We start from the raw sequence: 15,852 nt of genomic DNA on the forward strand, positions 1-15,852 counted from the left end.
ACTTTAGTAGTTTAGTGAAGGAAATGATCGTGGTTTGGGTTAAAATATGTATGTTTGTTACGCAACTGGCATAATGACCCGAACACCAACATCTCCTGAGTGAAAGTCTGTTTGTGTGACACGACCATCCACCCCAGCCTCTTACCTCAGCGGACTTTATTGATCTTCATATTGTGCCAGTTGCTCTGACCGTCTAATGCTGACGTGAATGGGTTTACATTGGAGTTAGTTGAAAGCCTGGTGCGTCTCATACAGACGCTGAAGCGAGGGCCTCTGGAATTTGCTGGGAAGTTTGGTACAGATATGAATGACCGTATCTCAATAACATTGGTGATCTTCTGACTTTCCGTCTAGCACCATCATCAGGTCGAAATTTCAGTTTGTCGTTAACTTTGGTTCATGACTACATACCTGCATCCATAGTGACATTCACGTCACTGTACTGTGTGTTAACAAATGTCGAGAATATACTTTCTTGCAAAACAAAGACTTGAAATAAGATGTATTTTTCTTGAGAGCGTACTGCATCCTACAACAGAACTTCATAACCACAAATAATAAAACTGCTAAGGCAAGTGACATTTACGTGAAGCGAGACAAAGAGCCTTTCATAAAGCGCACTAATCCAACCCATGCTCAAAACAAGTCAGACTAGACTTCAAACCTAAATATAAAATCATCTCACTTACTTTGAAATACAGTTTTTTTGCAGAGCATCTGGTGAGTCCGGAGTGCTCTAGAGGCATCAAATGATCCACAAAATGTAACACGGCTGCTGTGTATGTTGCCTATAAGCATTTTGAGGGCAAATTCAAACCCGTAACTTTAGCAACTTCCTGAGAATGCTCAATTAGTTAGACTTTAAAAACATGATGGCACTGTCAATCAAAATCATATTCACTATTAAGCTTTGTTAGTCACCCAGGATTTAACTTTTCTAGTTCAGCTCATCTATTCCAAGAGAGTCAAGGTTTTTTCGCTGAATACTTCCGCTCATGTATAATGTAATATGTGGAAATGTGTTTAAAAATATGTGTATACTTAATACTTAAATGGTGAGAGTATAAATGGAATAAAGAGGACAGTGTGAATAAAAGATATTAAAGACATAAAAGATAATATGTTTGGACACTGAGGCTGTTATTGTGAAGCTCCGTCTATTGTACCACTGGGTCATTATGCAATGAAAGGGAGAGAGAGGAGAGATAAGACACACCTAACATCATCCCTCAGGATAATGATGCAAGATAGAAAGGATGAAGAGGAGGAAAGAAGAAGAGGAGGAGGAGGAGGAGGAAGGAGGCTGGAAAGAGACAGCTGCAGATGTAGGGAAAGACAGAAGACAGGCGAGGAGAAGTTAGAAGATAGAAACAGTTCAAATGTATGGAGAGAGATTTATTTGAAGAGGAAGGAGGAGAGAGAGGTGAGAAAAGATGGAGCGAGGAGAAGCGAAGGGATGGTCAAGAGAGAGCAAGAGATGGTAAAAGATGGATAAAAGATGTCTTGCTTTGTTGAAAGAGAGAGAGAGAGAAAAGAAAGGAGGATGGACAAAGTTAGACAAGACGAGAGAAGAAAAAGACACACAAAGGAGGAGAGACGGATAGGTCTGAAAGAAACAGAAAGAAAGTGAAGAAAGAGAGACGAGGTGAGCACATGGCAAAGGAGATAGACAAGGAATGTATGTATGTGTGTGTGTGTGTGTGTGTGTTGGCGGGAGGAGGAGGAGGAGGAGGAGGAGGAGGAGGAGGGTGGGTATCCCGTAGGGTTAATTACATCTCTGTTCTCTGTCAGTGCGGCTCTCTCCTCCGCGATTTGAGTCCCTGCTGCAGGCTGACAGGCCACACACACACACACACACACACACACACACACACACACACACACTAACAAATCCACACAAATATATACCCGCATACTCATAAACACAGATTAATACACACACACACACACACACACACACACACACACACACACACACACACACACACATCCATGCACACTCAAATATCATGACACACAAACAGAAATGTTCTCTGTCTCCTCCTTTATGTCTTTCTGTCACTTTCTCTCTCTCTCTCTCTCTCTCTCTCTCTCTCTCTCTCTCTCTCTCTTACACACACACAGACACACACACACACACACACCACACACACACACACACACACACACACACACACAATAACACGCTGCAGTCTGTCCCAGGAGACCATGCGTTGTTCTGCGCAGAGTTATACACGAAGAAGAGGGCCCTTACTCGTAATAGCTGTTAATTTTGCATAAATCATGCATGACATGACCCACATGTAAATCACTCATGTCAGCAGGATATCACATCCCAGCAGCTCCGTCTTCTTCTTCTCTGAAGGAAGCAGCCGCCGCTTCCATTTTCATTGTTTTCGTCTCAGCTCCTCTGTTTGTCTTTGACTCCCGAAGATGAACGAGAGAGAGAGAGAGAGAGAGAGAGAGAGAGAGAGAGAGAGAGAGAGAGAGAAAGACGCAGACAGCTTTTTCCTGTCAGGTTTAAGGAAGTTGAAATTTATATTTTGGCTCCTTCATCTAGTCTAACTTATTATGAATAAATGAAATACATTTAGGACATTCCGCATGCATGTGCAGTTTGTGTATGTAATTAGAGGATCGGCCCGTTTGCCATTGATCTCATTTTGTGCTAGTAAAATGTCGTAGAGTTGTATCATTCACTCAAAATGTCTTGTAACTGCATTGCATTCTGGTCTATTGAGGTTTTTTTTTTCATTGTGTCTTGAGTAGATTACACCTTATTTGACTGTTAGTATGAGATCAGTGTTTCTACTACTACAGCTGACTACATGAAGGCTTTAACTTTAACTTTTAGTGCTTGAAGAACATTTTCTTTCCTTGAGCATTTTGGCCTTTTTGAATGCAATAAACAGCAGAGAGGGTCTGGAAACACGGAGAGTCGTGCAACAAAGGTCCAAGCCTAAACATTATGTTCCCATACATTGAACTGTCAATCGTGTTTGGAGGTAAACGTGTTTTTGTCCGGGATGACGTTTTTTTTTTTTTTTGACATATCACAAATACGATGGATCAATGCATGACTTTCACCCAGGAGACAACTATTCAGTCCTGTGTGAAACCAAAAGTCAATGTTATCGATTGAAATAACATAAAAAACATACTTATTTTAAGCCAAACCATAATGTTTTACTAAACCAAGTAGTTTTATTGGGGTTTTGTATTGTTTCATTTGACTATTTTAATCATGCGCGACCGTGACACAGGAGACAATAAGTTTTCCTCAGGACTTGATTGAGAATGCAGATTAGTTGTATGGTAATGTAATTTTGTAGAAGACAGGGAAGGTCCAACCATATTCAAACTGATCGTATTTGACTGTTAAGACATCAGTGCAACGTGTTGTCTCTAATAAGAAGCCATCTCTCTCTGGTGAGCTAACACCAGCAGTAATTGTTTCATAGCCCTCAAAACCTGTTTAGGCACAGAAATATGGAAACAAATAAAAACAAAAAGAATATAATAAATGTCTAAATCGAAGATTAGCATGTTTAAAAGGCTACGATGGATTCACAGCAAGCAAGAGCATGAGTAAAGAGAGACGACAGGAGCTTCGATTTGAGTTTACCGACCTGATCCCCAGGGGAAGATTCTTCTATAACCTCTGAGCCAAGAGAGCAGAACCTTGCTCAACACAGAACTTAGATTATGCAAATGTTTGAGCCAGCTGAAAGAAAAAACCTGTAAAACTTCAATAGGTCTGTATTTCAACATCACATCATGTGCTTTATGTTTGACTACAAAAAAAAAAAAAAGCAATTGTTCCGTGTTTTGAGGCGGATTTTCCCTTGAACTTCAAAAGGATAGAACAACTACCAGCTCACAGTCACAGCACTTGTCTTCTTGATTCAGTATTCAAAAGGAAAGTTGATGAAACATCAAAGTGCCTCTTGGGAAGTCTGAAGATTCTCGTCTTCAGTAAAGGAGCCTTCTGCACAAATAACATGACGGGTCGTGTAATCCTCCTGACAAATCAGTAAGTCTCCCTGTTGTTTGCACCTTTGTGGTTCAATCCCACTGAGACGCGTCCCTCAGAGCCACGGCCGGCTTTATTAACCAGTTATGCCTTAATTAGCTGATAGGATTGTTTTAACCATGATCCAAGAACAGAATAGCCCGCGGGAAGACAAACACCAACTCTGTGGAAGTGTGTGTGTGTGTGTGTCTGTGTGTGTGTGTGTGTGTGTGTGTGTCTGTGTGTCTGGATGTATCCTCAGCCGTGTGACTCAATGTGCAATTGCATGTGCGTGACAGACTCGGTGAGGAGTGCACACATTGGGTGTGATTCAACGTTGCACGTGTGCAGGAGCGTCTGTTTGCGCGAGATTCAGTGTGTTTACCCGTGTGCACGTGCACATGCTCGTGCACATGCTCGTGCACGTGCGCGTGCGCGTGCGCTTCCGCGTGTCATCTAAGGCACCCCAGTCTCCCGCTCTTCCTTAATTAACGCGCCTTCTCGCAAGACTTTCTCTGGAATATGAAACAATTTTACCTGATGATGCAAACAGCTGAAAACAGCGCCGGGGCTGGTGCCTCGCCTCCTCCCCTCCTCCCTTCCTCGCCTCCTCGCCTCCTCACCTGACACTTTACTCTTTATGCGAGAGCGTTAATGTATGCCGGCGCTACACTTGTAGTTTTTATATCCGTGTATTTTAGCGGCACTGCATTAGCCAAAAGGCTTATTTTGCTGGAGGAAATGTGTGTGTGTAAGCAAAACCCTTTGTACTGTGTGATGAAAAAGAGCAGGCTGTGTATCACAGCTTGGCAATGATGTTCTTGCAACACACACACACACACACACACACACACACACACACACACACACACACACACACACACACACACACTTTCACTCACACATTCCCACGCAGAGTCACACACATAAGCCTCAGTAAAGTCCAGGGAAAAACTGGAAACGGGGGCAAAAAAAAAGAGACAAAACAGAGGCAGAGGGCCAGGAGGAATGACAAATATGCAAATTTTGAGCAATTGAGCTTTGGGTCCAGTTCAAAAGAGAACTGATTAAAATGATTTGATGACATAAAATCTGTAAATTCTCATGTGTCCCTCCTCTATAAGCCAATGCTTATATGTGCATAAATGCAGGCAATTCAATTCAAAACCTCTCCGTCCCGTAAGAGAAATTTCCCTCACAGACTGGGTTTATATTAAAAACACTCAGGGTGAAAACTCATAATAAAAAAGGACAATAAAAACACCATATACACAATAAAGACGCATGACAAATCACCCCAACAGCCGCCACACGGACAAGCACAAGTCGATAAGACCGGAGAGGGACTGTGTAGCTCGATACGGTGCAGTAAAAGATGGCAGCTCAGGGCCAGGTCACAATGAAAGGAACTTAAAATTGATTTCCCTCTCTGTCCCTCTGTTGCAGTGTGGTGCATTCGCTTCTCTCAGGAGCCCGCGGACCAGTCGGTGGTACTGGGAGAACGGGTGGTGTTGTCCTGCGTGGTCTTCAACTACAGCGGCATCGTCCAGTGGACCAAGGACGGCCTGGCCCTCGGCGTCGGAGAGGGTCTCAGAGGTGAGGGAGGGGAACGAAGTCCTGTAGTGGGAAAGAGAGAGAAAGAGAGAGAGAGAGAGAGAGAGAGAGAGAGAGAGAGAGAGAGAGAGAGAGAGAGAGAGAGAGAGAAGATCCCTCCAGCTTCACCGAGCTGGAGGGATCAAAGTGAAGTGAAGAAGGGGAATAACTCAGCCACGGTTTCGGTTCAGTTTTGACTGTAAGAACCCTGACAAAAGCTATTACGGTTGAAAAGTGTAGGGTTTTTTAACATTAAGGGAATGAACACTGAACAGAGAGAGAGAGAGTGTTAAGAGCCAAGAGGCGTGTGAGTGACAATCTGGGCAAAAATGAGTCCTGTATATCATGCTGAATTAGAGAAAATCCCTCACACTGCTGACAAAAGCAGACGCACATTCCCATTTACATTTTTAAGCCGACACGCACATCCAGTGTGACTTACTGTGAGTCCAACAGTGGAACGCACTTCTTTTCGGAGATGGGGGGGGGGGGGGGGGGGGGGGGCGTCACATGCAGCCAAAAAGTGAGGAGAGTCAAAGAGTCAGAGCCAGAAAAAACAGAGGAGAGGTTTTCCTTCTGCGCTGAGGAGACGGTCAAAGGAAACGGAGAAGTGCCAGAACAAGAGAGGAAGAAGAAAAAGAAAAAAAATGTTGTTCTCTACTGACCTTCACCCAAATTCTACAAAATATTCAAACAAGCTTTTGACCATTGTGGCTTACTGACTGCTTGACATCCTGTGACTGCTGCTGCTGATACCTCTTACTCTTTGATCATGATACAAAAATTATCATTCAGGCTTTTTATCTGTTGAAAAAGATGAAAAACTCCACGGAAGGATGATTATTTGAAGCCCTCTTCGAAGCTACAGTCGGTGACATTCATTCAAAATATTCTTTTGTCATATTTTCTATCTTGATAGTAGAACACGAGACAACGTTCAGCTTCCTCCTTCTTTTAGCGCTCCTAAGGACATTTGTAAAATTCCACCGCGCTTGAACGAAAACAATCAATCAGAGCCCGAGGAGTCTGTGATCCACTGAACTCAAACTAGGCAGCTCTGATCAAATATTAACCAAGATTCTGTTATTGCCTATTTCTCGCCTCAATTGTTTTCAGAGACATATTTTAGTGTCCCGTTTGTTGAGCTTGGCTTGGTTTTGGCATCGACTGTTTTCAACACGCCAGACGGGACATTTTACATTTTCTCATTCTACTAGAATATGTTTCCCGTAAACATTTGAAGCAATGCGGTGACTGAATCTTGTTTGATGTCTGATCGCCGCTGTGTGATTTGGCGGTTTGGTCGGGGTTAAAGAGCGATCGACTGCTGCGGTAGAGACTCCTCGGCTCTGATTGGTCGTTCTTCTTCGCTTGCGGTGGAATCTTGCAACTATCATTAAGAGCACACAGCCAGTTATAGTTGATTTAAGTCACCGACTGTAGCTTTAACAGGTCAACAACTTTACTGTTGTTTTATCACCTTGAGCACTGACCATAGCACACAACACCTGCCACCCCCTCTACCCATGCTCCGCTCTCCTCCCCTCCAGCCCCAGATAGAGACCACCACTCTGCAAAAAAAAGAAAAAAGAAACCGCTTGCCCTTTACTGCCTTAAACAGCCCGGGCACACTGCAACAATCTTGTGTTTGATTGTGCTAAAAGCTAATTTCCCTTGATAGAGGACAGCAGAGAATGAATCTGTTAGTCACTCAGGGTCTGGAGACTCGCATATAAACTTGATTTTGAACAGATGATGTGTTTTAGACGTAAGTACCTGTTTGTCTTGTTGTCTGTGTTGATTGTAATGTGTGTGGAGATGGATGCCTCACCCTTCTACTGCAAACCAAGTCTACCTACTGGGTACAAATACAAGTAACCTAACCTAAGTACTCATTATGCACAATGGCCCATTTCAGCATTTTTTACAGTGGATTGTTGGATTGCATTTATTGACGCATTAATGTGCACATTATTTTAATGTTGCAGCAGGGTCATATTGATCACTTCAACCCAATAAATATGTAGTCTACCAAGCGGTCAACAACACCTGCTTATCAATCAATATTCTTTGAGATCCCCTTTTTATATTCTTTTTTTTCTATGTGTATTCGTGAATGGATGAATATCCATCAATGGCATCTGATACCTTTGATGATACAGCGAGTCGCATTGCTCTGGTGTTTCTGCTCTTCTTGTCACTCACGCTGTGACAGGACTCTGACATCTTGGTTCTTAGAGTTTGTGTTGGTGGAGATGAAGTCTGTGACACTACAAGGACTCAAACTCAAATCTCATGAATATAAAGTATTTCTTTTCCCAAACTATTCTTTTTTTTTTTTCCCCCCCTGAAAAACTTATTAGACAAAGCTTCTATTCCCCGCATGAAACCATAGTTTTAAATAATTTGCTGCTAAAGGATAAAAAAAAAAGAAATATGTGAAAACTATATTAATATGTAAAAATGGCACAGATATTTATTTTAATGAAAAATCTAATAATATACTCAACAAAATGTAATATTATTAAGGATTTAAAAAAAAGTACATAAGCTTCATACATCCACCCACACATCCAGTCATCCTACACTCACACACACACACACTCACACACACACACACACACACACACTCACACACACTCACACACACTCACACACACACTCACACACACAGTCACTCAAGTGATAATCTGACATGTGATGTGAATCTTGTGTTCAACTCAATTTAATTCACAGGTTCAGTAAAGGTCAGCACATCGCCCCCCCCCCCCCCCCCCCCCTTCTCTTATTTCCTGCTCCTCCGTCTTTCAGACTTCAGCTCCATCATCACTCGCTTTATGCATCTCCCAGACCCCCTTTTATTGCTTTTCATTTCCCTTCCTCTGCTCTCATCCCTTCCACCTCCCTCTCTCTTTATGTGGGTAATGCTCTCTTTGTCCTTGCAGCCTTTTTTTTTTTGCGAGCATGGCTCCGATGATAAACACGCCGCCATTTGATAAACATGTCGTCCTCTCTGTCTCTCTTTCTCTGCTTTTCAGCCATCCATCATCCCCATCCGTCCATTATTTATCCTTAAGTTGTCTGTGCTGCCAGTCCTCCCCTCATCCTTGACGGATACCGTCTCAATCTTTTGCTTTTCATGATCGCAATATAAACAAGAGGTCGTGTCGATGTATGGAGGGAAAGTCTGTAAGTTGTTATTATTTGTTCCCCGAAAGATCAACCGAATCAGCTGTGATCTGAAGGGAGGTGTTGTTGGTGCATGGAACATGACGTGTACTGGTATGTGCCCTGTATGTTGTGTACATGCTGTTGACGACAGTGTGGGAGTGCAGATTGTGCATTAAATTCATACCTGCAGTTTGCACACACCCACACACACACACACACGCACACGCACACACACACACACACGCAGGAGATCTGTGTTCATTCACCGACAAAAACACATCACGTAGTTGTGAATATGAAACACATGAAATATAAAGAAAATCCTTGAAGTATGAAGACATATACATGTGTGTATCATGTTTACATCTATGCAAATGCCTTAAACACACATCTACTCATTTACCTGCAGGCATTAGTGGCGGTGTATTGTTCGTCCTCCTCCTCCTCCTCCTCCTCCACCTCCTTCTTCTTCTCCTTCTCCCCGGGGTGCTTTCACCTCTGTGGTTGCTATGCTGCGAGGTGCTGGAGTGGATGATGTAATCTCCACTAATACTTTTGTCCCCCCCCCTCCCCACCGTTCCCTCCTTCCTCCTCCGCGCACCCCAACTGCCCGCCTGCCTGCCTGCCTGCCTGTTTGCTTGCCTGCCTTTGCCATCTGAATCCATGATGTCATGTTAGGATTGGGCACGGAGGATCAATGAGTGCCCCCTAGTGGGACGTCACGCTCAATTATGTCTTTGTCTGAGAGGCGAGGGTTCAAACAGAGAGAAAAGGGGGTGTTGTAATTGGAACGGCGCTGCCTGTAGTTCTGCAGTTTGTGTATCTTACAGGAAACTGATGGGGCGTCGTTGTATCATGTATACGTGGCGATGTTTGATTAGTTTCTTTGTGTAAAAAAAAAAACCCTCAGCTGTTTATCTCCGAGTGCGTGCTCCTGCTCCTGCTCCTGCTCCTGCTCCTGCTCCTGCGTTCATTCCCTTCCTCTGTGTTGTCTGTGTAAAGGACGGTACTATCATGATGTCCAGAGTCTCCGGTTAATACGAGAAAGGTCTTCAAAACCTCTCAAATGAATGCTATTAATGCTAAATGCTATCTGCGTGTTATGATAAAAAAGCTTTGACATTTTCCCATAAGTACAACATCCCATTTGCTGCTCTCTGTCTCTGATTGGTGTAATGCAATTGTGATTGAGCTTTTATCCGTTTCATAAGAGCTTTTATATCTGATTTATGTTGTAAACAACGTGAGCGGAGGACAGAAACAGTCGCTGAACGTTGAATGGAAGAAGACGGCGAGTGGATGTAGAATTGTTTCCAAAGGTTTTGTGTTCTTTTTCCTTTTGTTTGTGTTCCTGAAACTGAAAAAGAACCGACGACAACATGACAAGCAGCTCACCAAAAATACACTTAGTGGCATCTATCCATCCAGATAGTCTGGTTTTATTTGCTTCAACTGCGATACAATGGAGACTGCTGTGTTCACAGCACTGAAAAACAACGTCTAGGAAAAGGAGAATTAAGAACTCTTTCCCTAAAAAGCAAAGCTGTTTATAATCCGTAGAAGACACTGAACAGTTTTCAAAGGGACTTCTTTTTGTCAAAACCTGTTTACATTGTACAGTGGATCCATTTTGATCCATTTTTGATGAATAAATTCCTTTGCATATTCCATAATCCAAACTTTTCCAGCGTAAACTTCCGTGGCAGAAGTTGAAGATTTGGGACAGCTAAAACTGACTGTCGATTAAACTATGTTCCCACAGATTTTAAGGCATTCTTCATAACAAAAAAATATGGTAATAAGGGGAAAAAAATGCCATCTCTAAAATGTGGTGCTGGAGCTTTCTTTCCCCTGTGCATTTACATTTACATCTAGTTTTCTCGACGAGCAGATGGAAATAAAAAGTAATTTTTTTCTCCCCACTGTTACTACCTGCAACTTATCACTCGGTGTTTCTAAACTAAATATGATATTATTTTCACAAATTTGTGTTTGTGAAGGCATTGCTGTTACGATGACTCATGACTGTAATAGAATGTGCCTCTTCCTCTTCATGCCGGCAATCATTTTAAAACTGCAAGGTCATGTTTTCCGGGTGCTCCCACTATTTTTTTAAATTTCATTCCAGAAGTTAATTTCCGAAACTCGTCAGGCTTTCCTGACCTGCAAATGAACGTGGAACTAAAAACAGCAAGTCCAACAGGTCCATGCATCACAAAGTGCTTGTTTACCGGATGTCTCTCCATCCATTTAACTGTAAACCTGCCGCGTGTCTCCTGCAGCCTGGCCCCGGTACCGTGTGCTGCGGGCTCTGGACATCGGCCAGTACAACCTGGAGATCTCCAACGCCGAGCTGTCCGACGACTCCCTGTACGAGTGTCAGGCCACAGAGGCCGCCCTGCGCTCCAGGAGGGCCAAACTCAATGTACTCAGTAAGTGAACTTACAGACACGGGGGACATTTTTTATTTTAACCACCACAGTTTGAGCAAAAGGACCGATTCATTCCGAGGAGACCAGAGACGGTTATCCGATCAAAGAGAGAGCGAGAGAGAGAGAGAGGGAGCTTCACTACTCTGAGGCACCGTTATGGATGAGCAGTGTGGTTAAAAGTGCACGATCAATTTAGATGCACACGCGTTGAACCGGCTCAATACTATTGACTAGATTTGATGCATCACTCTTGCAATAAATCTTGGGTTGGGTTTCATATCCGTCTCCCTCAGATTACAGCATCCATGAGTTTGTTTTGTGTTGTAAACAGACTCTGCCAATATTACAAGAAAAACGCTCGCAGATTTTAAGTGAAGCAGCAAATGGTGAAAGCTAATGGAAAACACCATAAACACCCATATGTGACAACTTAACGAGTATCTTAACTTTCGCCATAACCTTATATTTAGCAGGACGTTGCTCTTGATTGTGCAGTATGATTGAAATATATAGAAGAGAAACAAGATAATGGAAAAGAATTTAGAGGCTACCAACAGCTTCCAAGGAACAAAGCCGTGTTGTAAGTATGATAGTGAAGTTTTTCAGGAAATCCTACGAATTAAGTTGAAGGAATTCACAGTCTTCTGTTTTAGATCTGTCCAGTATTTTCTCTATTTACATGTATGTCTGTATGCGTGAGCGCACACTTGCATAAATGTGTCCTTCTTAAAGCTTGGAACTGTGCGTGTCTCTCCTCCAGTCCCCCCCGAGGACCCGGTGGTTGAGGGGTCCCCGGAGCTCCTGCTGATGGCCGGAAATCCTCACAACCTGACCTGTGTGACCCGCGGGGCCAAGCCTGCAGCACACATCCAGTGGACCAAGGATGGAGTCGCTCTGGAGGGAGCCTACCAGTCCACGGTGACTCACACACACACACACACACACACACACACACACACACACACACACACACACACACACACACACATAATAGCAAGCAGCACATGTGCGAAGCCATGCAACATAAAACCCACATAAAACCATGGAGAGATTATTACACTAAAATGAGATCTGTATAATCTCAAATGCCTACTATAGTGGCTGAGAGAGTTTGTAACACACATTGTGGTACCTCCAGTGTTCCTGATAACAGCCAGTCTCAGTCTGGTTGTTTGTTTGTTGATGTGCTTTTTGCCGTGGGCACTGCAAAGGGGAATCACAGTAGGAACGCCTCAGGCCGCACATCACCCCTGGAGTCCTGCATTAGGGAAATACAGTACGCAGTGCAAAGTCAGCACAAGACTTTCTTGGTTCTTGGTTGACGAAATTATAGAAATCTCGGCAGGCTGGGACCGTTATTGCAATTTAATTCTATTTAATGCTTTTAAATGTTTACAAATTGCAGATTCGGACCTGCTAACCAGCGGGAAGGAGCATTTTGTGCTTTGAAACGGGGTAGAAGACAATTTATACAGGATATATTTTTAATAGTCTCAATAAAAAAATCTGTGAAATTCATCACAGGTCTATTAACCACATCACAGAAAGAAACATCCTAACTTCTCTCTATGAGAAAGCCCTGACTGCTCTGTTGTTTGATCAAAGTAACAACAGGCAAACAAAAATAAATTAAAAAGCATTAATACAGCTAAGTCATACGTACACATTTAGTGAAGTATAAAGTACAGAACTGCATTTTTGGACCAAGGCGAGACAAACCGGACATTTGACAAAACTTGGCAACCCTAAATCTCCCCTATGGCTCAGCTAAAGAACGGCGCTACAGTCGACAGCATGCTGCTCATGTTTCATCTGGTAGACAAATATGCTCATATGTTAAAGGAATAATGGAAACCTCTTTTAAGGCCAAAGCTCCTCGGGAGCTGAGTGGTTACAGTGGCTCATGTTGTATAAATGCAAAAATCTCAGGTTCAATTCCAGCCTTGGAAGCTTTGCTGTATGTAATACCCTTCAGTGACCCCATGTTGACCCCAATGTTGACCCCCGTCAAATAGAGCCCAAAATGCCAAATATGGTTATAAGAAGACGTGTTTAAGGAATCATGTCTTTTTGGTTTCTCATCATTTAAGAGGATTTAAAAGATGAATTAAAAGCACAGAAGTTTGTTATGAAAGATAACACCTGCATATAGTTACTTGTGCTTTTATTAGGTGACAGATTTAATTCCCACGTGGGCCACATCCTAATAAATGTGGTATTTCACTAAACTTTGTATTCACAAAAAGTACTGATTCTGAACACATTTATATAAACAGACGTCTTGATCATAATCGCTTCTTCATCAGATCAATCTTGACCTGATCCAATTAATACAGTGATTTTTCATTGCCTATGCATTCCCTCCCTATCGAACCCTATTTCCACACTTTATGGTCGTGACACATCTTGAAACACAGATCCGAGACATATTTAATTAACCCTCAAACACAGCCACAGGCTGTCTCTCACACACACACACATCCCTGTACTTCTATCTTTGTGAGGCCCCTCTATAACATGATGTATTCCCTAACCTGTTATCCTTAACCATCACAACGTAATGCTTAACTCAAACTCTTACCATAAACCTAATTCCAACCTGAACCGTAAAACCATATTCTTATCCCTCAAACAAGCCTTTGGAGAAGTGAGGACCAGCAAAGATGTCCTCAGTTTCCAAATAAATATCCTCACTGTGTGGTTAAAAATGTGTCCAAGTCCTCACTACACACACACACACACACACACACACACACACACACACACACACACACACACACATATATAGACAGGAACTGTACTAGGTGACACTTGCTATCACAGTGATATATTTTGCTCTCTTCTCTCCCACATTCACACTCTTCACACTCCTGTATATTCTCCTACATACACAAAATTATGCCCGCACACACACACACACACACACACACACACACACACACACACACACACACACACACACACACACACACACACACACACACACACTCACATATGCACACTCATGCTTTCATATGCGCACAGAAGCCACAGCAAACACAGACTCACACGCGGATGTTTTTCCATCTCTTGCAGACAGTTTTATGCCCCACACACCTGCTCATACATATTACATGCTCTTATGTGATTGCGTTACTGACCACACGGCTACATGGAGGCTGTACACGCTTTCTTGACAGATTTTAGCCGCATTGCAAAGCACCTCACCTCCAGAATTCAACGAGACTGGATGTTCTCGTTGTGCAGAAGAAAAAAGATTTGTACTTTATGTTGTATGGCTTCAACTGAGAATTATTGTCATTATTGATTCTTCCATCAATGATCGTCCGATTGCTGGAATTAAGAAATCCGTCAATCTATGAAACGTCAAACCGTGAACAATGTGCATTGCAAATTCCCAACCCCCATGACATCTTCTGTCTGATCAATAACCAAAATCCAAATATGTATTTCTTCTAGAATGATAGAAAAGTGAGTGACTGATCAATACCGTGATTCAGCTTCACTGTGTTACTTTTCTTTTTCACTTTAGTATTCACCTCTCATTTTAAATGCAAGCTGAATTGCTTGCTGTAATTGTAAGAACATTTTGTAGTGAGAGTTATTTTTCTGAACATTAAATGTCTGAATTATGACGATTAAGTTCAAGAACATGGACTTCTATAAAACTGCTCCTTTAAGCTCCTTTGCACTTTCCAACTTCTTTTTTTCTGTCTTCCATCATGTCTAAAAATGTTTTTAATTTTATTTCTAACTCCAGATTACTGTTTCTATTTCCATATTGTGACTCTCTTGGCTCCTTTACTAACCCTCCTCTCTCTCCTTTCTCCTCTCTTAATTCTCCTGTGATATTTCCCATTTCCTCCTTTATTTTTTTTGTCCGCTTCGTCCTTCCTCATCCACTGCTTCTCCTCCTCCTCTTCTTTGATCGTTCTCTGTTTGCTCCCCTTCCTAAATTCTACCGTCCTCTTCTCTTGCTCCCTATTTCTTCGCTGAACAGGAAGTGTTGCCGGACAGGAAGAGGGTGACGACCAGGAGCTACCTGCCCATCACACCAGCAGACACTGACAGCAGCCGCAACTTCACCTGCGTGGCCAGCAACCCGGCGGTGCCGATGGGCAAACGAGCCACTGTTACCCTCAACGTCCACCGTGAGTTGCCCCTTTTCCTTGTCGAGGTGCATAGGTGGGGCTGTTTTTGTGTTGGCACATGGGAGAAAAAATCCCTCTATGATTTTAATTGGCTGCCCCAGCACCTATCAACAAAGTATTTATAGCCAAAAAACACATATGCTGCATATTTGAATTTACAGCCACTATTTTTCACCATTCTCAAACTTGGGCTGGTTCCAGGTTTGATTTGAGCTGTTTGCGCTGATTTGGCACATCTCTTTTGGAGCCAACGATTTTCTCCTGAAGCAAGTTGAGCAAGTTGATTTTCTTCAACATCTGGAAAACCTGATACTTTTTGTGTTATAAGAGATTTTAATCGTGTCCCTGGAGAAATAAGGAATGCTTGCTCACGAGCGAACTGCAGTTTGAATTTTCAATCAAGAAGATTGATGTGTTTTTCCAGCCCAGTGTCGTTAGTAATTACTGGGAGAATAACTGCAGTAACAGTAGATGTAGAACCAGCGCTGTGTTT

The 15,852-nt window shown here is 42.7% G+C and overlaps 1 protein-coding gene across 1 annotated transcript in view; it reads left to right on the plus strand.

The window, feature by feature from the left end:
* The first annotated feature begins 5,296 nt into the window (after positions 1–5,296).
* The window catches only part of LOC137887893 (kin of IRRE-like protein 1), a 29,092-nt gene continuing 18,536 nt past the window's right edge, over positions 5,297–15,852 (plus strand). The window contains exons 1-5 of the mRNA XM_068731141.1: positions 5,297–5,375; positions 5,459–5,608; positions 11,059–11,208; positions 11,969–12,126; positions 15,209–15,359. Of these exons, the coding sequence (XP_068587242.1) occupies positions 5,297–5,375; positions 5,459–5,608; positions 11,059–11,208; positions 11,969–12,126; positions 15,209–15,359 (688 nt within the window). The remainder of the gene's footprint in view (positions 5,376–5,458; positions 5,609–11,058; positions 11,209–11,968; positions 12,127–15,208; positions 15,360–15,852) is intronic.

This window comes from Cebidichthys violaceus, unplaced genomic scaffold, assembly GCF_023349555.1.
Source record: "Cebidichthys violaceus isolate CVI_PGR_0920_01 unplaced genomic scaffold, fCebVio1.0.p SCAF_104, whole genome shotgun sequence".
Lineage (NCBI taxonomy): Eukaryota > Metazoa > Chordata > Actinopteri > Perciformes > Stichaeidae > Cebidichthys > Cebidichthys violaceus.